General features: G+C 37.9%; 1 protein-coding gene across 2 annotated transcripts in view; it reads right to left on the bottom strand.

Moving 5' to 3' along the window:
* The window catches only part of LOC130927417 (glucosylceramide transporter ABCA12-like), a 105,085-nt gene that overhangs the window by 12,356 nt on the left and 65,546 nt on the right, over positions 1-27,183 (bottom strand). The window contains exons 49-65 of one of the 2 annotated variants that reach the window (XM_057853229.1): positions 26,219-26,376; positions 25,904-26,137; positions 24,417-24,561; positions 23,802-24,048; positions 23,070-23,159; positions 21,205-21,292; positions 20,978-21,105; positions 20,809-20,896; positions 17,813-17,921; positions 17,111-17,165; positions 15,231-15,408; positions 15,000-15,115; positions 10,022-10,184; positions 9,667-9,926; positions 7,720-7,921; positions 3,078-3,187; positions 1,644-1,794 (exon numbers count right to left, since the gene is read on the bottom strand). In XM_057853229.1, coding sequence (XP_057709212.1) covers positions 1,644-1,794; positions 3,078-3,187; positions 7,720-7,921; positions 9,667-9,926; positions 10,022-10,184; positions 15,000-15,115; positions 15,231-15,408; positions 17,111-17,165; positions 17,813-17,921; positions 20,809-20,896; positions 20,978-21,105; positions 21,205-21,292; positions 23,070-23,159; positions 23,802-24,048; positions 24,417-24,561; positions 25,904-26,137; positions 26,219-26,376 — 2,522 coding nt within the window. Of the gene's footprint in view, positions 1-1,643; positions 1,795-3,077; positions 3,188-7,719; positions 7,922-9,666; positions 9,927-10,021; positions 10,185-14,999; positions 15,116-15,230; positions 15,409-17,110; positions 17,166-17,812; positions 17,922-20,808; positions 20,897-20,977; positions 21,106-21,204; positions 21,293-23,069; positions 23,160-23,801; positions 24,049-24,416; positions 24,562-25,903; positions 26,377-27,183 lie in introns of both variants that reach the window. The other variant, XM_057853228.1, reaches the window with a different exon arrangement.

The raw sequence follows: 27,183 nt of genomic DNA, 5'->3' as shown, positions 1-27,183 counted from the left end.
GAGATGTTACTAGTTAGCACCGAGCGCTATGCTAATTAGCGACTTCGCTAACATGTCTTTCCATGTCAAGTTGGGTGTTGTTTGGTGACTAAAAAAGTTACTCCAGATACAATATGTTTAAAACTAGGATTAAGTACAGCGGTAACACTACAAAAATGTGAAATAGCACAAAGTATACTGGTTAAAAGGCGTCTTATTTCTGACGACACTTTGTTTGATCCAGACAATGTGGAATTCATTCCACCAGTGTAAATTGTATTGTTTTGTTGAGAGAAATAAGTGCTGCCTTTGAAACAGCTAATTTTTTGCACATTTTTGTGAAAAAGAGCACCCCAGGGTCAGCTGTGTGTTGTATGGGCATGTTGAGAAATAAGTACTGCCTTTAAAATGGTTAATGTTTTTGCACTTTCTTGTAAATAAAAAAAGCAGTTTAAGGGCAGCTTTTTTTGTATGGGCATGTTTTCATCGTTCCTGTTAAATCATTACGATATTTTAAATAAATAATGGACATAGACATAAATTTGTTTGGCTACTTTATTAATTAGTAATGTATGATGCATCGATAATCGTGATAATAGTGATCATCAACAATACCATGATCATCATTTCATAATCGAATCGTAGCACCCAGAAACGTAATCTAATCGAATCGTGGGGAGCCTAAGATGACACACCCCTAATGGGTATGTTGTTTTTTGTTCGCCCCCGAAAATAGCTTGCTTTCATCGTACTAAAAAAAGGAACGCTTTACACCCATTTCAGTCATTGCACTAGTTTCCACTTCCTTCTTTACTGATTTGCAAATTATTTGTTTTTAAATGCCCCAATGGTCTGGCCCTATTTCACCTGTTCGACCTGCTCCAGTCAATCCCGTATGTACCCTTAGGTCAACAACTGCTTGTTAGCTGTTGCAAAAACAAAAATATTACTCAGATGGGACTGGATCTTTTCAGTTGCTGCTCTAAAATAGTGGAATAAAGCTGCCTTTGCACCTTCGGCAGTCTGGTTCACTTTCTGTTTATAAGTCTCTTTAAACACACCTTTTCGCTTTGGCTTTGAAACAAAGTTTGAAGTGCTGACATATTGCTTTTATATTTTAATGTTACTATTGATTTCCTTCCCCCTTTTTTGTCCGTTTACCTTTACTGCTTTGTACAGCCCTTTTGTCAACATTGTTTTTTATGAGTGTTTCATAAAGTTGGATTGAGTGGAAATGGAATAAATATGCCTACATAATTTCCTTGATTCTTCAGCAAATTTTCACACACTTTTGAAGATGATTAATTGCCATCAATTAATGGGAAATTGAATGACATATTGATCAGTTGCACTGGATATTTCTGAAAAGAACTAAGAAATCCACACAGGAACAACTCATTGGTCCTGAGAACAATAAAGGAGAAAAATGGTGCCTTGGTGACAACTTAATTGAGGACTACGAAATGAGTAAGTCTGAGGTAAAAATTTTACAAGCTGACAACAGAAGTGTAAAACATTTTGAGGTGCCCAAGAATCAGCAGTCATCACTCGATATCATCACACCTGCTGATTACTTCAGCATGGATGCATCCAACCTCTTATCAGACACTTTTAGAATCATTACAGTTCTAAGATGGAAAAACATCACAGCCTTTAAGTGTTACCTTGTCTATCTCCCTCTTTGAGATGCCATGAATACGAGCATAAAAATACAAGTGCTCCTCTCCAGTGAGCAGATTATCCAATGCATCCACCTGGGGACAGTAGCCGATGTTGATTCCCTTGTGCCGGCACTCCATAATGTCTACCAGACGCCTGAGGAAACACGCGAAAAATAGACAGATGCACTTGAAACGTGTTTAGAATATTTAAGAGGGGAACTGGACATAGAGGTTGTTCCAACTAGACTCATGAATGGCGCTTTAAACTGCAAAGCCTAAGATTGCCTGTAAATCTCGATGTGATTTCATGTTTGAGTAATGACTTATGCTACACAACCATATGTGATAAATAAATGCAGTTAATCTACATTCCGTCAGACGGTGATGACAGTGTCACATATTAAAATGAAAAGCCATTAAAAAAAAAAAAGAAAATTAAAAAAAAAAAAAAAAAGAAATACACTTTTCATAATAATATGAAAATATTTGAGAATTTCAGTCACTCAGCCAAATCTATATTTGTAAGCTTCAAAGTAACTTCATTTTCCGAGGAAAAACATTGCCAAGGTAAATTATTGAGTACAAAGGGTCCGAAAGAGTAATGTGGACCAAAAACATCCTCATTAACTACAATGTCTTTAGAAACAATTTTGAATTTACACAGTTTGTTTTTTAGTCACTGTTAATGATCTAAATCAATAATATAACTCCCCGCCCCTTGGAAACTGCCGAAAAAAAGCAGAGATACCGTGGAGAACCATTTTAATTTTGCGGTTCGAAAAAAAACACAACTTAGAATAGCTATAGAGTAAATTAACACAATGATGATGCATGAATTCTAGTATGTATTGTATTTATTTGTATTCTTCTATTTTAAAAACAAAAAAATGTTATGGGTATTATTTTGCTCTCGTAGAAGCGGTAATATTTCACACTATTGCTGACGTCGCAGGATTTGTCGTGAGACAATGCTCCTCCAGCCATTAGCAGTCTGCTTGAATTGATGCAAAAATGCAGTCTTCTTCAGTTTCTATACCAAGCAGGGCCAGTGGCAGGCGCTGCTTTACCGCGATATTTAGTGGCCAGCATGAAAACTACAGGCAAAATGTAATATTCCACACCTCACCCTGTATTTCGCAGTGTTTTGATTTCTGCAAAAAGCATTGAAATACTCAATTCTGCAAGCGCACAATCACAGATTTGTGGTGGGACGAATTAACTGAATAAAAATATTAGCATGGCATCACAATGAACACAGAACATGCACGTAGCAAATCTGGTGCTGAAGCAATCTTCCAACAATAAAACACAACAGCTAAAACATTCATCATCACAGATGATGTAAGTCAGCAAACTTCAAATGAGTACCATATGCTTTCATCTCACTTGCTTGGCTGTGCTTTTAAAAAATAAAAAAAATATGAACAAGTTCCTTACCCATCCCAGGCCCTGATCTGTGCACTGCCATCACTGGGGCTAACTTCTCCTGTAAGCATCTTGAAAGTGGTTGTTTTTCCTGCTCCGTTCACTCCTAGCAGACCAAAGCACTTTGGGAAGAGATAAATCATTTATTTAAAAAGGCACATTTGACCATAATGCTGGACATAATGTTAAATATGCAACCTCTTTCCGAACAGAACAGTTCTAATCATAAAACATAGACATTATAATATATTGACAGGACACTGACCGAGTGGAAACACAGAGCTTTTTACGTTAAAAATTCTTGTGAATAAATACTTCAATCGCTGAATTCTTTATAAATATGGACGTAAAACAGTCTTCATTCTTGGTTAAAATCAGAAAAAAAAAAAAATCGGGCAGTTAGCATTTATTTTACGTAAATACGTCGAATGTGCTGCCAATGTTTAAGCCACTGTGACACCGCCTTATCACCACAAACAGCTCTTTACGTTGAAAATTCTTGTGAATAAATTCTTAAATCTCTGAATTCTTTATAGATATGGACATAAAACAGTCTCGATTCTTGGTTAAAAGCAAAAAAAAAAAGACAAACGGGCAGTTAGCATTCATTTCATGTAAATATGTCGAATGTGCTGCTAGTCTTTAAGCCACTGTGGCGCCGCCTTATCACCAGAAACAGCTTTTTATGTTGAAAATTCTTGTGAATAAATGCTTAAATATCTAAATTCTTTATAGATATAATGTAAAACAGTCTCGATTCATGGTTAAAAGCAAAAAAAAAAAAAAAAAAACGGACAGTTAGCATTTATTTTACCTAAATGTTGCGAATTATGATGCCGATGCTGTAGCGGTTAATTTCCCCCATTGACTTTTGTCACAATGTTTCAAAATGCATGCATGGTACAAAAAATATAATAATAACCTTGAAACCTCAAACAAATCACTCCTAAGACAATCCTTCCTGTTTGTATGCGGTACAGCTTTCGTACTTTTTCAACCTAAATCCGGCGTTGGATCGCTGCATTTCTTTGAGAATAACTGCCACCGACTTCAACCGACTGAAGCGGAGTGTGGGACGGCCCCCTACTTGAAGGAGTGGCTCAGTGTCTGGGGAATGTATCCCATCAATATCATTATGAAGTCTATGCATAAAACATATATATATATATATATATATACAGTGCCTTGCAAAAGTATTCGGCCCCCTTGAACCTTGCAACCTTTCGCCACATTTCAGGCTTCAAACATAAAGATATAAAATTAAAATTTTTTGTCAAGGATTAACAACAAGTGGGACACAATCGTGAAGTGGAACAAAATTTATTGGATAATTTAAACTTTTTTAACAAATAAAAAACTGAAAAGTGGGGCGTGCAATATTATTTGGCCCCCTTGCGTTAATACTTTGTAGCGCCACCTTTTGCTCCAATTACAGCTGCAAGTCGCTTGGGGTATGTTTCTATCAGTTTTGCACATCGAGAGACTGACATTCTTGCCCATTCTTCCTTGCAAAACAACTCGAGCTCAGTGAGGTTGGATGGAGAGTGTTTGTGAACAGCAGTCTTCAGCTCTTTCCACAGATTCTCGATTGGATTCAGGTCTGGACTTTGACTTGGCCATTCTAACACCTGGATACGTTTATTTTTGAACCATTCCATTGTAGATTTGGCTTTATGTTTTGGATCATTGTCCTGTTGGAAGATAAATCTCCGTCCCAGTCTCAGAGGTCTTGTGCAGATACCAACAGGTTTTCTTCCAGAATGTTCCTGTATTTGGCTGCATCCATCTTCCCGTCAATTTTAACCATCTCCCCTGTCCCTGCTGAAGAAAAGCAGGCCCAAACCATGATGCTGCCACCACCATGTTTGACAGTGGGGATGGTGTGTTCAGGGTGATGAGCTGTGTTGCTTTTACGCCAAACATATCGTTTTGCATTGTGGCCAAAAAGTTCAATTTTGCTTTCATCTGACCAGAGCACCTTCTTCCACATGTTTGGTGTGTCTCCCAGGTGGCTTGTGGCAAACTTTAAACGAGACTTTTTATGGATATCTTTGAGAAATGGCTTTCTTCTTGCCACTCTTCCATAAAGGCCAGATTTGTGCAGTGTACGACTGATTGTTGTCCTATGGACAGACTCTCCCACCTCAGCTGTAGATCTCTGCAGTTCATCCAGAGTGATCATGGGCCTCTTGGCTGCATCTCTGATCAGTTTTCTCCTTGTTTGAGAAGAAAGTTTGGAAGGACCGCCGGGTCTTGGTAGATTTGCAGTGGTCTGATGCTCCTTCCATTTCAATATGATGGCTTGCACAGTGCTCCCTGAGATGTTTAAAGCTTGGGAAATCTTTTTGTATCCAAATCCGGCTTTAAACTTCTTCACAACAGTATCTCGGACCTGCCTGGTGTGTTCCTTGGTTTTCATAATGCTCTCTGCACTTTAAACAGAACCCTGAGACTATCACAGAGCAGGTGCATTTATACGGAGACTTGATTACACACAGGTGGATTCTATTTATCATCATCGGTCATTTAGGACAACATTGGATCATTCAGAGATCCTCACTGAACTTCTGGAGTGAGTTTGCTGCACTGAAAATAAAGGGGCCGAATAATATTGCACGCCCCACTTATCAGTTTTTTATTTGTTAAAAAAGTTTAAATTATCCAATAAATGTTGTTCCACTTCACGATTGTGTCCCACTTGTTGTTGATTCTTGACAAAAAAATTAAATTTCATATCTTTATGTTTGAAGCCTGAAATGTGGCGAAAGGTTGCAAGATTCAAGGGGGCCGAATACTTTTGCAAGGCACTGTGTATATATATATATATATATATATATATATATATATATATATATATATATATATTCTTCAGAACATTTGCAAGAAGTTACATTTTGTGATTATTAAGCTATTGACAGCGGTAGACTTTCAATCCATTTGGATTGGATGTCTATAACCATCATTGGCAGCCAATGTTAAACTTATGAAATAACATTAAAGCCATTACGGCAGTAGGATGGTTGTTAAACTGTTTCCTTAGTTGGTGTGTTATAAGTACTAATATGCCAAAGTTATTCACTGGTCTACAGTGGGGCAAATAAGTATTTAGTCAACCACTAATTGTGCAAGTTCTCCCACTTGAAAATATTAGAGAGGCCTGTCATTATCAACATGGGTAAACCTCAACCATGAGAGACAGAATGTGGAAAAAAAACTGAAAATCACATTGTTTGATTTTTAAAGAATTTATTTGCAAATCATGGTGGAAAATAAGTATTTGGTCAATACCAAAAGTTCATCTCAATACTGTATTTTCTTATGTACCCTTTGTTGGCAATAACGGAGGCCAAACGTTTTCTGTAACTCTTCACAAGCTTTTCACACACTGTTGCTGGTATTTTGGCCCATTCCTCCATGCAGATCTCCTCTAGAGCAGTGATGTTTTGGGGCTGTCGTTGGGCAACACGGACTTTCAACTCCCTCCTCATCCCGTGGCGTCAAAATGATAACAAGAACGGGGAGCAAAAATCCCAGAACCACACGGGGGGACCTAGTTAATGACCTACAGAGAGCTGGAACCACAGTAACAAAGGTTACTATCAGTAACACAATGCGCCGCCAGGGACTCAAATCCTGCACTGCCAGAAGTGTCCCCCTGCTGAAGCCAGTACACTTCCAGGCCCGTCTGCGGTTCGCTAGAGAGCATTTGGATGATCCAGAAGAGGACTGGGAGAATGTGTTACGGTCAGATGAAACCAAAATTGAACTTTTTGGTAGAAACACAGGGTCTCTTGTTTGGAGGAAAAATAATACTCAATTGCACCATACCCACTGTGAAGCATGCGGGTGGAAACGTCATGCTTTGGGGCTGTTTTTCTGCAAAGGGACCAGGACGATTGATCTGTGTAAAGGAAAGAATGAATGGGGCCATGTATCGAGAGATTTTGAGTGAAAATCTCCTTCCATCAGCAAGGGCATTGAAGATGAGACGTGGCTGGGTCTTTCAGCATGACAATGATCCCAAACACACAGCCAGGGCAACAAAGGAGTGGCTTCGTAAGAAGCATTTCAAGGTCCTGGAGTGGCCTAGCCAGTCTCCAGGTCTCAACCCCATAGAAAATCTGCAGAGGGAGTTGAAAGTCTGTGTTGCCCAACGTCAACCCCAAAACATCACGGCTCTAGAGGAGAACTGCATGGAGGAATGGGCCAAAATACCAGCAACAGTGTGTGAAAAGCTTGTGAAGAGTTACAGAAAACGTTTGGCCTCCGTTATTGCCAACAAAGGGTACATAAAAAAGTATTGATATGAACTTTTGGTATTGATCAAATGCTTATTTTCCACCATAATTTGCAAATAAATTCTTTAAAAATCAAACAATGTGATTTTCTTTTTTTTTTTTTTTTTTCCACATTCTGTCTCTCATGGTTGAGGTTTAACCATGTTGGCAATTACAGGCCTCTCTAATATTTTCAAGTGGGAGAACTTGCACAATTAGTGGTTGACAAAATACTTATTTGCCCCACTGTATATGTAAACAATCCATTTTTAGAGCAAATCTGATTCGTCTATCACCGTCAATGGCAGCCCATGACTTAATGGTTCCCTAGCTTCCCACAAGGAAAAGGTAGACTACGTGTGGATTGGCAGGATTACCTCTCCAGCAGGAATTCCCACAGAAAGCCTTTTGACAGCATAAATCTTCTTGTTAAGATGCCGATAAATCTTGGTGAGCTGGTTGACTTGTAGGATGTCAGAACCTGCTGCTCCACTTGCCACTCGCAAGCGCTCAGCTTTGACATCTTCATCCTCGTCCTCAACCAATTGGGACACCTTTTTCCTGCCCAGAATCAGGTGCCTTCGAGGGAGGAAAAATGATGACAATGACTAAGCGTTGGGAAAATTGTGACTGGATATTTAAAATAATTGGGAATAACTGAATGACACACTATAGTCAGTCACACTACTGTAATGTTTGCACTATAAAGCAAACCTGACAATAAGCCGCCACCCACCAAATGTGACACAAAAACAGCATTTGTTCATAGATGCGTCCCCCTTGAGTATAAGCCACAGCTGTCCTCACTGTATTATGGGATATTTACACTAAAGATATTAACCGGTAACACTTTATTTGACATCATAAGACTGTCTTAAGACCAAATGAACCACCATGAAGCTTTGATCCAATTAGTTGCAAAGCTTCTTTGCTTCAAAAAGCTTCATTTGGCCATCACTGCTCCCACTGCTGCCACCTGGTGTCAACACTGTTGTTGTCGAATATGCCTCCTAGCATGCATTGCAGTGCTACAGATGTATATAACAATCAAAATTAATGTTCTATGCTAATTATTTATTCAGTTACTGTTCCAGTTGTTTCATTAATTGCTAGTTATGGTATTTGGTAACGTTATATTTGACAGTGGCCCAATAGGACTGTCATTAGACAATCATAATTATGACATGACACTCTCATGAGCATTAATGAATGATTATAACAGATGTCATTTCGTGTTAGCCGGCAAATCATCTCACTTTTGAGTGGATGCAAAAGAACTGAGCTGGACATAAATGGAGTCAGTGACATAATTTGCCGGATGACACTTAACGACATTTGGCATAAGCCTTGAGTAATGCCTATTATAGTGTCATGTCATAAATATGATGGTCTAATGACAGTCTTATGACACTGCTGTCAAATAAAGTGTTACCAAATACCATAACTAGCAATTAATGAAACAACTTGGACAGTAACTGAATAAATAATTAGCACAGAACATGAATTTTGATTGTTATTTACATCTGTAGCACTGCAATGCATGCTAGGAGGAATGTGTTACCTATTAACCCAAATAAATCAACGAATAAGCAGCACCGGACTATAAGCCGCAGGATTCAAAATGAAAGAAAAAGGTTGCGGCTTATAGTCCGAAAATTATGGTATATTGTTGTGCTCTGTTCCTAAAAAAACAATTCACTTGATTATTAAGTTTTCTTCACAGATTCTCTTTACTTATTTACTTATCTAAATTTTATTATTCATTGACCTGTACAGTTCTTTTTGCATTGTCCATTAAAGTTGCTGTTTTTTTTCCCCATTCTGTTGTGCATCTTGCGTAAAGGCAAAAACCGTACTGCTTCTAAATATAAAATCATTGTACAGCCTCCTAAGTACAAGAAACCTTTGAAAAAAATACTTCTTAAACTTGTTTCACAAATGCCAGCTTTAGATAAAAAACATCCTTCATTCTAATGATGTTTAATTCTCAAACATGAATTTTGAAAAGGCTGGACTGATGCTATTCTTTTTGTAAAATATATTGCCAACAAACGATGCTTCAAACTGATTAAAACCCCATATTAACTCTGTCAATGCCATTGTGGGAAAAATATGTACAAATTATTTTGAGAGTAAAAGATCTATCGGAGTCTAGTGACAAACCATTTTAAAATTTACAGCAGAAGGATGAAAAGAGCGACATGCGTCTCTAGAGCCATAGGTTGCAGCTCCCGATTGGACATATATGACAGGAACGGCACTGAAAAAGTTAATGAAAGACTTTTTTTTCCCATCTCCCATCTCCCATTTTTCACATCTCTTACCTGACTTTGCGCACAAGGGATGTGTTCAGCAAGAGTCGCAGTGCAAAGAACACCACGCTTAGAATGATAGAGGAGATGAACATCCAGCCGAGAACCTCTATTGAGTATGGGTTCTTGTAGGCATCAATGCCATAGCCTCTAAGGACCTGGACCTCGACATTCATTCTAGCCAGCTTCATCAGTCCATTTCCAAAGTTGAATTGAGGGAAGATGAGGAAGACGTTGCTCAATATATTGAAGATATTTTCGACGTTCTCTTTCTGAAGGAGACCACAAGGGGAGCCACCATATGAGAAGTGGAACATTGTAACTACTTATGGTTGTTGTGTGATTACAAAAATTAAGCGATTCTGACCTCTACAGCCGTTGTTATACGCTGACCCATAAAATAGAGAATAGAGGTGGACATAATAGTATTGATGCTGATGCAAAGGTTAATGCACACGTAGGTGATGAAGGCCGTCTCTGCATCCTTGAATACGCCAGATAAGAGATACATCCAGGGGAAGGTGGCAAACCTGAGGAGTTCACAGTGGAAACTAGACTTAATACATAAAATAAATACAGCATCTAGTATAAATAGTCTACAGTTAGAAATCAAATCCAAATAAAATCAAATCCAAATTAAAGTGCCCTTTACCCTTTATAGGGTAAGAAACTACTTTTAGGAGAAAAAAAAGTTTGTGGGTCCAAATACATTGACATCACATATTTGACACAGTAGGACTCATTAATAACAATTGGTATACAATGTGGCCACATGACCCAAAATTTATGTGGATGCCAGGTCTCGATTATAATTACCTCCGCCAATATGTGTAACCAACAAAAGGCGAAGTTTAAGTATTCAGTTCCATGTCTGTCTGTCTATTTGCTTGTCTGTATGTTTTTGCTCAAGATAACTAAAGAACAAATATAGGAATTATTATCAAACTTGTTTTTTAATTCTAAATAAAAGAAGTGATTAAATTCTGGGGTGTTAAGGTCAAAGGTCACAAGCCCAAATTGAATTTGTATGTACAGTATGTGTTCACAATAACTCAAGAACGCGCACAGGGATTATGTATTAATCTTGCAGGATATGTTTGTAATATAAAACGGAAAAGGTGATTACATTTTGGGAGAATGAGGCCAAAAGTCACAGAGTCAAATTGAATTTGCATGTGTTCAACATTCCCTTTCCTTTCTTACATTATCAAACTTTATACATATTTTTTCCATTATAAAAGATTTTTTATACAAAATTTTATGAAAAAGTAAAAATTAATGAATAGAAGACAACTTAATGCCATTTATTGTCATCGTACATCATGGAATGATAGCAATGCTTTTCCCGGTTCAGTGCATAGATAAAGATAAAAATAGTGTAAACAGAAGAAATTTTAAAAAAAATAAATAAATAATAAAATGCTCATAAAAAATAATATTAAGATGAATAAAGATCCAAATACTCCAGTTATGGCCCCCAATAACACAATGAAACTAGAAACTCCAATTTCTCAAGAATCCTGTTGATTTTGGGACATTTCATGGACACGTCCTGTTGATATCGGATCATTTCCTGTTAATTTGGGGACATTTTGGGGGCACGTACTGTTGCATGGCTGTCAATGGCATCGACTTACTTGGGCGTCAGCTGAATGTCAATGGGCTGTCATGGTAAATGGTAAAAAATCACAAGGACCTACTGTGTGTTTTCCTGCCATTGAAGATAAATGGGAAATTTGGACATACATGGCTGTCAGTGGCAGCCCATTAGAAATGAATGGGACAGTTTTTAACGAATTTTGGAGGAACTTTAGATTTTTGCCACATTCTGAATACAACTTATATGCCCCTTTCCATCATGGAATTTTTTTATGTGTAAATTATGCAATTTGGTCAAAAATTGTAGGACTAGATTCATTTTGGGGGGGGGAACTGAATTTTCTGATGTGATCACAGCATGTCACTACCAGATCTGGTGGTGACCTTTTTCAAAAAACCTGCGTTTACGGGCGAACGGGTCATTCGAAAAATTCCATGTGTTGCTCGAAAATTCCGGTCGTTTTGATATTTGAACGGTGATGTTCGGTCAAACGGTTCGGACTGTGTGGCGTGCCAAAGCCGAAGGAAAAAAAAAAAGAATTTTACTATATGGGCCTTTGCAAGGAAAAGCCCCACATAATTAAGATTTTTTTTTCATGGTATTTAACTCATTGCCTGCCATTGTCAGCAATAGACATCCAATTCATTTAAATTGGGGGAAGCTGTGAATGTTAATGTTTCGTAGTGTTTCACCGCCTCGCCCAGTGAAAATGGATTGGATGTTTAGAGCCGTCAATGACAGCCATTGAGTTAAATGAGTGCCCTATTAAAGGTTAAGTGATGTTTCTATTAGGAGCAATGCAAAGTGAGGGAAGACGAGAGACATAATCACAAGACAAAGAGTGTAAACACTCATGATGTTAAAAGAGAGGAAGATGGATGACTTTTTTTCCTTTGCTCCCCCAAACCTTTTTATTTTCTGCCCCACTCTTTCCTCTCACATAATCTGCTTGTTTATTTGATTGGGTCAAAACAACACAAAGAGAGCTAGAGAGAAGGGAAGCAAGGGAAAATAGATTAAAAGGGGGAAAGTAGCACAAGAAAACAAATAGAGCCCGACAGAGACGTTGCATCTGGGAAGCATGCCCGAAAAAAGGTGCTTGGTAGACACAGGACGGGTGCCAAAGCATAGCAGAGAACAGCAGCATGACGGCTGCAAAGCAGACCAGGTGGGTGCTTGCTGCCAGATGGAGGAATGTGATTATTCATTGCTTGGGAGGGAGACATCTGTCTGATAAATGAGTTGCACAGTGCTGACTCGGCCTCCTAAGATCTAGGGCCTGTTGGCAGCAAAGCAAAACACAAGAGGGTGAACAGTAAATAGTAGAATTAAAATGAATTAAAACGATGTAAATATTGCCAAGGACAGATGTAGCTTCAGATTTGTATGCAACAGAGAATTCCAATTATTGACGTGGAAATGTGTTGACAACCAAAGAGGATAAAGATTGGCCTTCATTTGAAATGTTGCTGTTGTGACAATTTTCCTGCTTTGTTGTAATTTTTGGCCTGAAAATTATTTGTGTTATTTTTTATTTTCTTGTTTCTGTCTGCCGTTAAGCCCCCCCCAAAAAAAGGCTGACCAACCCTTAAAACAGCACTCATAACACTCATTAGCTGCCACTGATGGTGCTAGGCGTCCAATCCATTTTGACTAGGTGAGGTTGGCGCCGATCATTCTCATCCATGGCACTGAAACGCGAACATTCACAGGTTGCCGCCAGTTTAAATGAATTGGACATCTATTGTCGTCAATGTCAAGCAATGAGTTAAATACCATGAAAAAAATCTAATTTAGACTGATTGATTAGTGCACCTTTGTTCTTTGTTTATTTTCATTTCAACCTTTGGTTTTTTTTTTTTTGTTCATTTCAATTTTACTAATTTAAAGTCTTAATAAAAATGTAATAATTTATAATGTTATTAATTGATAAAAATATATATGGTTGAAAACACAGACAAGGCTGAAAAAGCTGCTCTTACATCCCTCTTTAAAAGAAACTGCGGTATTTTAGGCCAAAAGAACTGTTGTGTTTGATAGAACAATATGTCTATATGCAGCCATAGCAGTTTCATGGCACATTAAGCCCCCGAACTATTTTTAATCTGTCCATTTTACCCTGGAGACCCATGTTTACAGACACTGCGCAGCCGCTTTTGTTTCAACCCAGCCATAAAAAGTAGATAGGTAATTTTATTTATTATTTGAAATGTCTATCATATTTAGCTTAGAGTCATTAATTGATTTTTTAATATTTAGTTTAAAAAAAAAAAAGATTTTATAAAATTATTCACTCACATATTTGAAACTTTTTAAAAAATTACGTCACGATGAAAAAAATTTCTGTACATAAGTTATGGATATCTACCTCATAATTATCGCTTAATTGGTATTTTTTTGTTACATTCGCATTTTCCCCAATATTGTAGATGATGATCAATCCAAACAAGGAAAAATTGGAAAAAAAAAAAAAACGTTTAAAAGGGTAAATATATAAAAAAAGAAAATTTTGACCACTCCTCGATGTCTGTGATTTCTGCATTGCGACCCTTGTTATATTACAGTGTTTCACCCATAAAATCCCCCAAAAGTCCGGCTGTGGCCATTCACAGCTGTGTCTTGACACTCGGTGAGACATGCTAGTCTAGTTTTTTGATCGAAACAGGATAAGTATGTGATAATATCTCGTTAAAATCATGGTGTCTTTAATTACTGTATGCTCTCTCATAATCTCACCTTGAGTTAGGATTTAGGGGTTTCATTTTTTTTTTCTTGAAATGCCCTCCTGTTCAATTTTTTTCTTCCCCCATAAAAATTGGGATTTTAAGCTTTCCAATGATGTCTCACACATGCATATAGGAACATTTTGAAATTTGGGCAAATTGGGGGTTTCAGAGCGGAATTTAAGTAAGTCACCTGAGTGTTTTCTGCCATACATATACATAAAAAAATACAATAATGATTATTAATTTTATATAAGAGGCACAGGCGGCATGGTGGAAGAGTGGATAGCACATACGCCTCACTGTTCTGAGATTAAGGCTTCAATCTCGGGCTCCGGCCTTCCTGTGTGGGTTTTCTCCGGGTACTCCGGTTTCCCCCCACAAATCAAGAACAAGCGTGGGAGGCTTATTGAACACTCTAAATTGTCCTTTGGTATGAGTGTATGCGTGAATGGTTGTTCGTTTCCTTATGCCCTGCGATTTGCTGGCAACCAATTTAGAGTGTACCCCGCCTACTGCCCATAGTTAGTTGAGATTGACTCCAGCACCCCCGTGACCCTCGTGAGGATAAATGGCTCGGAAAATAAATGAATGAATGAACTTATTATACAGTATATACTGTATTTATGTATATTTAATTAAAATTGAATATTAATTAAAAACTTTTATACCAGATATAATTGCGACCTACATGACCCCAAATGTGATGTGTTATTTTTATTTATTTATTTTTTTCTTAATACTGATACTGTATGTGCATGTAGAATAGCAGTTCTCTATATTCACGAATATAGTCTGATGATACACACACACACACACACACACAAATGACAATAAATCACAGAGTGACATCAGGTTTTATCTGTGACTGCCTGGGCTGAATTCTGTCAGGTATTGGCACTTGTGAATTAGCTACCCTAAGTAGCTAATATTAGATACTGTATGCTTCAAATCAGTAAGCTTTTGCATCACAACAGTTAAGACAGACGACACATGCATGCTGGTTGGTAAGCAAAACTCACCCAAAGAGCACCAAAAGTAGCGAAACCGCGCCTAAATTCTGTTGCTCTGTGAAGGATGGAATCTGGAAGGCTGCAATCACACCGATGGTCAAACTGACAGGAATCAGATAGAGGATCTGTGGGAAAAGATCCAGGTCATAATGAATTGCTGGCAAATTATTTGATGGTATCTGTTATTAAATGGATGATATGATATTTTAGTGATTTATAGACCAGTCAATTAGCATTTACCATGTCATAAAGGAAGTTAATGACCCAATAGAAAGGCTCGCTGATGCCCGCGATGTGCTGTAGCCTCTTGGACCCATTCTGATGCTCAGTGACAATGTAGAGGGAGAAGCTGGCTGTGGTGATCGAATAGCCTGTGAGCACACACATGGCCACGAGGATCTGGAGCATTCCCATTGTGCTGTGAAGACGAAATTGGGTTATTCAGTAGCGGTAGCACAGAAACAATATAACAGCATCATATTTATGAATTGTTGGACTGAAATGTAATAATGATAACTATATTATGCTTTGCTGCTGCTTGCATTTTCTTTTTATTGTATTCTGGTATAACTGCATTATCATACTACTGTATATTACAATACACCTTTCATAAAAAGTTATAGGACAAATCAGTAAGTCGGCGGGACTTTCTTCAACATCTAGGAGTGTTAGAATGGCTAACTAGTCATTCAAAAGAACATTGGTGACCTCTCTGGTAGATTTATGCACGAGTGCACAGCCATGCTGGAACATCAAAGTAAGCTTAACCTTTTATAGGCCAAGTGATTATTTTTGGTAAGAAAAAAATAATAATAATAAAATAAACTTAGCCCCATAAAGACCACGTGTCCACATATGTTCAATCCCTGCCACCATCCCAGTTCAAATGGACTATATGTCTACTTGTGATAAACTAATTTAAATTCACAGCAGACAGACGTAAAATGCTACACGATTGGACGTCTATCAACGTCAAAGGAAGCCAATCATTATTTTATGCAATTAGTTATGAATAAATACAATGGTATTAATTAAATTTTAATACACAAACACAATATTAAATGAATAAAACATTTTAAATTTCAAAGTTTTTAATTAATTGGCTACAACTGCTCGCAATACACGTGTTAAATGAGTAATCTATGAATGGTTAAGCACCCATTTGTCCACAATTCCTCTACACCTACGTGTAAATCTCGTCAAAACATTATATTTTAGAGCTATGACACCAGTCCTGGCTCTAAACCTAACCTCTCTTAGTCGGCAAGACCAGAACAACTACTCTAATCAGCTACCCGCTGCTCAAAGAGGATAAAGCAGTAGCTGGCTGAGTGACCAAAAGGGAAGGAGGAGAAGAGGAAAAGAAAGGAAGGAAGGACCATGTGGTGGGAGCTTAAAGGAAACTCCAATTACTGTACATCGCCAGTAGCAACTGATCAGGCTCATTATCAGCATGGCCAAGCTCTCGCATGAGCTTCCTAGTGTGTCCCATGGGCCACCACACTGGTAGAGTCAAGACATCTTACTGTAATAAGCTGACTTTATCTTTAAAATGGTCAAGGCTAAATCAATACATAAATATCGACAAGGAAGGGGAAGTAAATGCCTGCTTGCCCTGCAATAGCTTTGACAGGCTGCCAACAACTAAAAGCTATTTATGAATACAAAACTACTTGAAACTTAAGCTTGCAGGATGATGCTATCACAACTATCCACTTGCTAAATATTTTATTTGGTGATTCCACTGGAACACTCATACTTTGAATATGTAACCAGTCCATTCTAATTTCATATTTCGAACATTTGCATTCATGTTCCTGAGACGTTACACTCAATCAGCTGCTCAGTCTTCGGCAGGCCAAACATCATTATGTCGAAACTCTGATCAATAGTGCAAGAGCAAGGAAATCTATTTAGAAAATCAAACATACATGTAAAAAAAAAATGCAAATCACAGGATCTCTCCCCGCCCTCACTCAATCAGTTTTCCCTGAATAAAAATTATAAGGCTATTCTTGAGTGAGGAGAGGAAACAGCAAATATTTACACTTACAGCACCGTTTTACTAGTATGTATACTAAACTGTCATTTAGACAAAGATAACAAAAAGCACAATTTACATTGAGTCATCTTCATCTGTGCGGCCAAAGTAGGGATGGCTGGAAACTGAAATTGCTGCAGCAAGAGCAGAAAACAAGCAAAATATTAGCATCATAACATGTCACTCTTTGAACAAAAATGCATTTCAGCTTGTGTTTTGTCTCATAAAACTTGAGTTTTTTCATACAAATAGAAACCCATGTATCAAGAGCTTAGCTACCCTCTTTGCCGTGTGTAAATACCTCCATCTGTTTAGCACAAATTGCTCATCAACAGTTAAGCAACCATATCTGCTATCAGCTGAATGGATTATATAGGCTTCCAATTTCACTGTTTTGGGTGTGTGATGACACATCCGTGGGCAGGTTCTAACCTAGAGTGGGAAGTCTATTATATAAGGGTAAGGAGCTACATGTCCAAAGCTAAAAGATCATAACTGTCAAAAGTAATCTCCCTGGATCTCACACCTCCATTATTATGCAACATTATAAGCTAAAATGAAATGTGTGTACTTTATATACATGTATTAAGTTTGTTAAAATGTCTAGTTTAATCTTGACAGTGCTTCAATGGCACAATACAATTATATAAAATTGAAAAACTTGTGTTAATAGCAAGTATACAGATTACTACAGGTATATTTATCCTCTTGAAGCTCAACTCTGTTCCTATATTTGCATGTGATATACAGTGCTTGTATTCACAGGTACTTCACAGCATACCGTATTTCTTGGGATCCTTATCTGCTGGAAGTTTGGAGCGTAGGATGAGATTGTTGAGGCTGTTTAAATATGCTGGCATCGTGTGGTAGCCCTCAGGATTAAACCAAACCTACAGGAACACAAATGCATACACGTGTGTGTAAACAAAAATATGACATAATGAAGTGAGACCATGTTGAAATGTCAAGTTTTGTTCAACAATGACAGTTACAATTAACTAGAAAATGCAATTTCTGGAGAAATTGTGGTGATGCTTTATACGCTCTCTCTCCCCCATTGGTCACGTCCTGTAGATTTTCACTCAATTCCTATTTATTTTGAGGCATTTTCAAATAACTTCCTTGTTAATTCATTGGCTGCCTTTTACGGTGCTAGGTATCCGATCCATTTTGAATGGGAGGCAACGAAAGACCATCATAGTATCCAATCCATTTTGCCTGGGAGGCGACGATTCGACGAATGAAAATCCCTATCAAAATGGATTGGATGTATAACGCCGTCAATGGCATTGAAACATGGCATGCAAAACCCAGTTTAAATGATTTTGATTCACTTTCTTGTAAATTTTAGGGAATTTACAGGTCAACTCTTGGTTCTCCAACAACTTCCTCAATAGCTCAAAATCAGAAGTCCTGCTTGTAGGCAGCAATACCACGCTGTCTAACAATTATAAGTTCTCTATTACCATCAAAAATGTACCGATCTCTGCCTCCACTCAGGTTAAGAGTCTGGGTGTCATCTTTGACAGCACGCTCTCCTTCCGCTTCCATATCAACGACATCACCAGATTGACCTACTTCTGTCTTCGCAATATTTCTCGCCTCCTCCCTTCTCTCACCTGCCATACCGCTTCCACTCTTGCCTGTAGTCTGGTCACTTCCCGGCTCAATTACTGTAGCTCACTGCTCTTCAGTCTCCCTAATAAGTCCCTCCAAAAACTGCAGATCCTCCAAAGCTCAGCAGCACGCCTCATTACTCAGACCCCCACCACACACCACATCATCCCCATCGTCCTTCACTGGCTTCCAGTAAAACTAAGAATCAATTACAAAATGCATTACCTTTAAAGTATTCCATGGCCTGGCACTTCCCTACCTACGCAACCTCCTCTGTAGTAACTGTCCCCCCTGTTCACTTCGTTCCTCCTTTATTTCCACCTTTCGGTCCCCCGTGTCTGTCTCGCCACCTTTGGTTCCATAGCTTTTAGTCACTGTGCCCCCCAGCCCTGGAACTCCCTACCCCTCGATCTTCATTATATACCGTAATTTCCCGAATATAAGGCGCACCCGTGTATAACGCGCACCCCAAATTTACTTGTAAAATCTAAGGAAAATTATTGTACCCGTGTATAACGCGCACCCTAATTTTAGGACCAATAAATAGAAGAATACAAGAAAACAGAGCTCGTGTACAGATACAGATATGTCATTTTACTGACTGGTGAAACACAGCACAAGCATAGCACATTGGTAGTTCAAAACATTACCGTAAACTGACAATATGTACGGTAATATGATCTGATAACTTCTTCAACTTACCAGAATCCAGGAGAAAACAAAACAGATGTGACTTTTCTTTTAAAGGCTGCTGTATAACTTACTCGTTTCATCATGATGAATAAATGTTTCCTCCATGGATTGATACAGTAAAATGAAAGTGAGAACGTAAGTCGGAAATCCGAGAGAGCTCATCGCTGTTGACACGACAGTAACAATAGGCACTATTGTTATTTGGGTTTGAGTTTCCCGAGGGACAGATATAGTTGACAGACACAGGAAGTCTGTGTTGTTATGTTTGTTATGGTCCGAGTTGCGGAGCTGCAATAAAAGTTGACTCTAATGAGTTCAAGAAACTTAATTCTGTGCTTTATTAAGAGTGAAAAAAGAAGAATTTAACACAGACGAAATCATTCGGCCGATCAGAGTGAAGTATTACCGAAACAAAATGGTGACGTCACGTACCGTAATGGTTGGCAACGGATCGTCGCATATGTTTCTTCAACAAAACATGGCCGTGTCCAAAAAAAAAAAAAAAAAAATTGGTTTCTATATATTTCTCTCTCCATCCATGTACCCGTTTATAATGCGCACCATGATTTTACAAGATGATTTTGGGGAAAAAAAGTGTGCGTTATATTTGGGAAATTATGGTATCTACCCTCTCATTTATCAAATCCAGACTCAAATCACCCTTGTTCACACTTTCTTACCAACCATGATCCTTATCTCAGCTTTATCCTGACCTCCTAAACTTTTTTTTTACTCTTATCTCGCTTTTAATCTTATTTTATGATTGTTTTGTTATTCCTGTTGAGCTATTGTGTTCCCATCATTCTTGTAAAGTGTCTTTGCGTGTCTTGAAAGGCGCTCTAGAAATAAAATGTATTATTATTATTATTATTATTAATTTCTGTTAATTTTGGGTCACTTGCACATTTTGGGGCATTCCGGAGTAACTTCCTGTATATATTTGATAATATCCTCTTGATCTTAGGGCATTTCCAAGATACATTTTGGGGATTTTTCAGGTCACTTCCTGTTCATATTGGGTCATTTTTCCAATTGAGGGGAAAAAAAGGAAATGAATAAGGCCATTGAAAACAAATGGGAATGTTTTTATCAAATTTTGGTGGAACTGTATGTTTTTGGCAAAGATTGTATGCAACTTTTGCTGCCTTGATTTCCTTAATTTTTCATGTGTAAATTGTGTGAATTGGATTTTTTTTTTTATTGAGGATGAGAGTAATTTTTTTAATTTGAACATGTAAATGTTTCACTTTGGAAAAGAATGGGCTAAAAACCGTTTTTGCCACAACTGTTAAATGTTAAGGGTGAAATCTAAAGAGGATCGTTTCAAAGTTTGAGAATCGGTCAGAGTGCATGTGGTGTGTGGCGCGCTGATAAAGGAGACTGGGAAAAATACTAATATTACATGTGGGGTTTCTTGCTTTGCTTTGAAAAGCATTTCCACAATTAGATATGAAGCAGAGAAGATACCTTAGATAAGGTGTCATTTTCAGACTTGGCTGTAAGATCCATTTGCAGGGCGGATGGGATCTTCATTCCAAATTCGAATCCACCATACCTGAGAAAAACAGGGAAGCATCTTTTTGGTGCTCTGGTAAAAATGAACAAATTATATCGTAGTTGTTTTCTTGGCCCTTACCTGTTCCTGATAAAGGTATTCGCCGTGGTCACCAGGTAATTCTCTACATTGATTCCACTCAGGTTATAAACAATCTGAGAAGACGGGATCTGCCGATAGGCTGGTTTGAATTGGTCCCCATGACAAGTCTACATTACATTTGGGAATCAAGCAAAAATGACTACATACCAGTGTAGCTGTGATGTAGGCGATGTGTCAATTAAAGCTACATTCTCATTGTTCCTCACCTGATCCTCAATGGTACATTTGCAGTCACTAAATGATATGGTGTTTTTCCCATTTGAATTCCAGCTTTTGGATTGACTTGTGCACATCCTTTAAAGAAAGAAGACATCATAGTAGTCAGTATTACAATGGGAATGCATTCACATGCCAGAAAGTATCTTGACATGAGTAGATGTGATGTCATCAATGCGAAAAGCCTGCTGCACACATCCAAAGAGATATGACATACAAGTGCATACTAATTATGGAGTTGAGCAGCTGCGAGCACTTAAGACTTGACTGCCTTTTTACATGCCATTGAGAAATGTTCGGAAATCAAAATTTGTGCAGATTGGAATATATGTATTTTACATATGGGTATTTATGCACTTAAGATTGAATTTTTTTTTTTTTTTTTTTTTAAGAAAAACACTTTACATTGAGTATTAAAAAATAGTAATAATTGGGGTTTGTCACCAATTTAGTGTATGAAAACTGTCTTGAGTTACCTAAAAAATGGCGATCTTTATGATAATCCATATATGAGAATCGATTTTAAATTACTATATTTACCGCACTATAAGGCGCACCTTCAATGAATGACCTATTGCAAAACTGTTTTCATTTATAGGGCACGCCACATTCTACGGCGCAGTAGTAGTTGTCGTGGTTGGCGTTGGGTTATACATCCACTAGAATGTGCTCTGCTAAAGGGAACACCTGTCATGATTAACCAGTGTTGATCCATATATAAGGCTCATCCGGTTATAAGGCACACCGTCTAATTTTGAGAAAATTAAAGGCTTTTAGGTGCGGCCTATAATGCGGAAAATATGGTACGTTAGCATATACTGCAAGGTGTGTTTGTCTAAAGCAGAAGGCCAAAATGGATGTAGATTTCTAGATTTGCAAAGGTCTGCAGCACACGCTCTTTGTTGTAATTTGCAGGCAAAACATTCAATCCCTTTGCACCGTTGGATTTTTATGCATCTTCCAGGGGCCAGGGAGCTTTAAAATAGCTCTGAGGTATACTTCATGAGTCTCAACAGTGATTCAGTGACAGTAAGGGGAAAATCTCTGTAATAAACAGGAGTTGTTTATGGAATACAAATTATGCTTTTCAATGGCAAGACTTTGCTGTAGGCTTTCACTCACATTTCATCCAGCTGAACACAGGAAAAATAATAACAACACAAGAGATCATGAAAGTTGCTGAAATTTGCAGGGAGGCAAATGAGTTAAATGAAACATGAAAATGTAGAGGTATGGGAAGAATGAAAACCAGTAGTGTTGCACAGATACCGACACGGCACTTTAACAACGTCATTGGTATTTGAGAGTTCTATGAATTAACGTGCCAATGCTACAATATAGTAAGTCTTTAAGATCTAGTTTCCAACCGCTGGTCACTCTACCCAAAATGGCTACGCAGGCCACCATAAAAAAGCGGAATTTGTTGCCCTTCCCTAGACAATGATAGACGTCCAATCAGGTGGCATTCAGTCATTCTTCTGATGTGAATTTTAAATGATTTTATCACTAGCAGGTGACCAATCAATTTGAAGCGGCAGGGTGGCAGTGAATGAACGTTCATAGCCCTAGCGCCATCCATGACACTCAATTTATTAAGCAGTGTCTGACCAAGCCATAGTAGCAATGACTTTACAATGAAATAAGTAGGCAGTAATTTAGTGTTAAAAGAAAAAAAGAATTTTTAATTTTTGTTCAAAAAAACGTGTTATTGGTACAATATCGGCATCGGCTGATACCACGCATCCAGGTATCAGAATCGGTATCGGAGCCAAAAAATAGTATCAGTGCAACAGTAACTGTTAAATAAGAAACTACTATTAATTGGAAAATATGGTGTGTTGATGTGTTTACATACGGATTTCCGGACTGGTCAAGGCAACTATTATCCATTCCAGGGAATGACATCATAGCGTCTGCCATTTGGCTGGACTGTCCATTTTTTTCACTGTGAAAATCCATAACAAATAAAGAGCTAAATTATATATTTGAAATAATGTCACTTTTGATGACGCATTACAAAAATGAGAAGTGGCAAAAATAGGATCCCACCAACACTGGTCTAACTAAATGCTTGAATAAAGGAAATCTTCTTGAACATCAACCTTTATATTGAACAAAGAAACCACCGAGGAACTTGTTCTTGGAATGACACCTCAGCATTTTCTTCGGTACATATCCTGCATCCTTGATCAAATGGAAACACTTCTCAGGGCAAAGACAACCTCCCGTGACACTTTTAATGTTATTCACTTTAATCGTGCATTGATTCAACACACATTGTATTCTCCATCTTTATTCCCCTGGAGGGTATGTTTGACTTTCAAAGAACCTCAACTTTGTAGGACATGTTGGATCATTTCAAGCAACAAGGTACATCAGTCTCCTTAATATTTAATTAAAAAACAAATTGCGTTTTGTACTTTAATAAACCTTGTAGCTATAGATATACATCAATGCAAACGCAAGGTTTTCTAACAAACCACTAAAATGATGTGAGGTCTCGTCTAAAGGCTTTGACATCAATTAGTTGAATTAGTGAGGGAATTTGATGGACAAGTTATGTTAGAGCTATTGTAAAACTACTGACCTGAAAAAAGAGTAACCTGGTCTGAAGTTGTAGAGTGCAGGGCTAAGCTCCAGTTCAGGATAGTGCAACAGATCATTTTTGATGGATCCCAGGCCCATGGCGAATGTCACAAACAAAACAGGAAGTAGGATTTGGGAGATTAGGCCTCTGTAGTTTCTGCGGCTGTGATGGAACCTCTTGATCAATATGGCTTTGATTTGTTGCCAAGCAAGGGACATGCCTTGTGCTCTATTTGAACCAGTCAAGCCTAGAGAAGAGGGTTGAAAAAAAAAACACTGAAATGAATCAATCACTTACTTCCCTCTTCTTTTGGCAAGATGACTATTTCCTAAAACACCGTAAGTACAATATTTAGAATTGGTACATTGAGCAAAGAATGGAATGCGATTAAACGAAAGTTTTAGTGCTCTAATAAAAATGCTAAAATTGGACTATAACTATACTTAAAAAAAGTGATGGAAAAAAAGTCAGAATATCAACATTCATAAAATAATGTCAAAATGTTATGACGGTAATATGACCGAACTATTTTAATTCAGGACATGCACTGAGAATTTATAGAATAGTACATAGTGTACTTACTATATACTTTACTATATATTTATATGAGCTTACCAATTTTGTCAGAAGTGGCGAAAATGTCACATGGATCTGCAGGGAAACTCTCAGTGGGGTGAGTGTCTGAAATAGTCTCTGAGACAGAAAAGGGTCTGTCTTTCTGCACACTTTCGTTGCTTTCTTCAATCAACTGTAGGAACACCTACACAGATGAAGCAGAAGAAAAAACACAATGAGATAATCAGTAAAATTTCCCAATACCATATTTATATCAGGCAACCAGGTCAATTGTGGTAGCGTACCGCACAAATGCTATTTTTAGACCGCACCATCGTAAACCGGAAGCGGGTCAACATAGAAGCCCGCTCGCATACAACCAATGCTAGTACCGCTTGTTTTCTGCCGGTTATCTTTCAAAAAAGAACATGCGGAGTAAACACTGCTGCTATGGAACTTGTAGAAACGACTATAGACATACGACTATCCACATATGAAGGATGTTTTCTTCACACGTTTCCTGAAGCCAAAAATTCAGAGGGAAAAAATGTGAAAAATGGATCAACTAGTGGAGACGTCCAAAAGACCAGTTTAACGCCAGCAAAGTGAAGTCATTCATCTTCATATGCAGTAAACATTTTGTTGGGGGCCATGGTCCTACAGATCGACAATCCTGATCCATTGCCTGCCCGAAGAGGTAAGCCATTTTGATATTTTTACGTATTTTTTAATATGGTGTTTTGCCGTGCTGTTTTTGTCTGACAATGAATGACCTCAAAAAAAAAAAAAAAAATACGTATCACAACAGTGATGTAGGCCTATTTTTATAAAATACAGATATTTAAATAAATTAGCCATGCCTACAGGTAGCCTCTAGATTTAACAGCTGTACCTTTTCTGTTGTAAAGAAAAAAGAAAACCTTACTAGGGGGAAGTGTAAATAAATTAATAGAATTCAGATTTGCTATCAATGAAAAAATTTTAAGTGTTCGTTGGCTGTCACTGAGTAGCATTTGCGATCGCTACACAAAAATAGCAGTATAAAATACCCCAAGAACGGTCAGAGACGTAAGAACACCAGAGGGTATAATATATAAGAAGGATAGCTTGTTAAAACAGGAGAATGTCATCGTCAGTGGCTTAAGGCAATGCACACAACAAAAAGTTGGCGATAAAAAAGCTACCTCTGGATCTGGTCAGCTCTTTTTCCCCTCTTTTTTAGCCCTCGACACTCAAGCCATCTTTTTAACTGAACATTTATATGTTCTTCCACATCTTTACCAGTGAATTTAGCACCAGCGAAAAAATTTGTAGGTTTAGCTCAGTAAACATCTCGTTCGTACACTATTTACATGCATCTCGCATGAGGGACAAATATGAGTTTGACTCCCCTAACAACAGTGCTAACGTCATGAATATTAATGAGCAAACGTGACCTGTTACATGTGAAACGCTATTGTTCCAATGACCTAAAAATAAAAAAAACCAAATGATTAAGAGTATTTCTAGAGATATACTAGTAGTTTTAGCTAAACGACCAAGCTTACCTCTTCTAGGGTGGTATCAGAGATACTGTAGCCTCCCAGCTGCAGGTCATCAAGGTTGGCATCCAGCGCAGTCAAAAGAGAGCTGTATGAGGAGGAATTAGACGAGGTAAATGGGGGCAGCGCGTAGATCAGGTCACCCCCATGGGCCTCTTTTAGACGTGCTTCGGGTATGTGATCTTGGATAAAGGCCTTCAAATCAGCATCGTCAAAGCGCTCAGACTCAAGAATCTGAACCTGAAGTGGTTTGGAAAGAAGGTTAGTCTGTTTTGTATGATGAAAACATTTTGCATCATTATTTTGAAACACTAAAATGACCTTTTTGGTCAGAGTGAGTTTGTAGCCTTGGCTCAGCTTCTCTTTCAGGTAGAAAGGGGAGCCACAACATTTCAACCCTCCTCGCTCCAGGAAGGCTATGCGATCACTAAGCATTTCAGCCTCGTCCAGGTGGTGGGTGGACATGATGATAGTGTGCCCTGACAAAGAAAACAGAAAAACAAGCACTATTATTTAAGAGATCCTGAGAAACCTGAGAAAAAAATATTGCTCTCTCTTTGGGGACTGAACTGTATACCTCAGCTCAGCAGTGAACATAGCAAACTTGGTTAACCATAAATAAAAGTCCTGGACTTAAGGGCAAGTGACTATTTTTTTTTGTAATTTAAAAAGCTTAGTCTAACAAAGACCTGGCATCCACATACAATATGTGGACATCCCATTTTCGGCCATGTACAGCATATGGATGAATAACAGATTATTCAATATTAATTCACTGACTGCCTTTTACAATGACAGACGTCCAATTTATTTAAACTGAGATGATTTACTGTAAAAACCTAAGTGTTTAAAAGCAAGAACAAACAGACTGAGTAACAGTTTCTTTGCTAAAGCCATCTCCACCCTGAACAGCCATTTAACAGCACATCACCCTATATCCAATATTCATTTACATGCAATATACTATGTGCAATATTCAATGCCCCACTGTCAACTGCTGCTACTTCTATACACACATATTCTATGTGCAATACTTATTTACGTGCAATATTAATGTGCAATATTCAATGCCTTCACTGTCAACTGCTGCTACTTCACTTCAATTATTTGCACACGTGCAATATTAATGTGCAATATTCAATGCCTTCACTGTAAACTGCTGCTACTTCACTTCAATTATTTGCACTGCCTGAACACAGGACTACCTCATACACATTTTATATTTATTTTGATTTTATACTTTTATTCTTGCACGTCACAATTGAGATTTTTACTTGTCCTGCACT

This window comes from Corythoichthys intestinalis, chromosome 12 (genome assembly GCF_030265065.1).
Source record: "Corythoichthys intestinalis isolate RoL2023-P3 chromosome 12, ASM3026506v1, whole genome shotgun sequence".
Taxonomy (NCBI): Eukaryota; Metazoa; Chordata; class Actinopteri; order Syngnathiformes; family Syngnathidae; genus Corythoichthys; species Corythoichthys intestinalis.
This window is presented reverse-complemented; position numbering and strand designations above follow the sequence as displayed.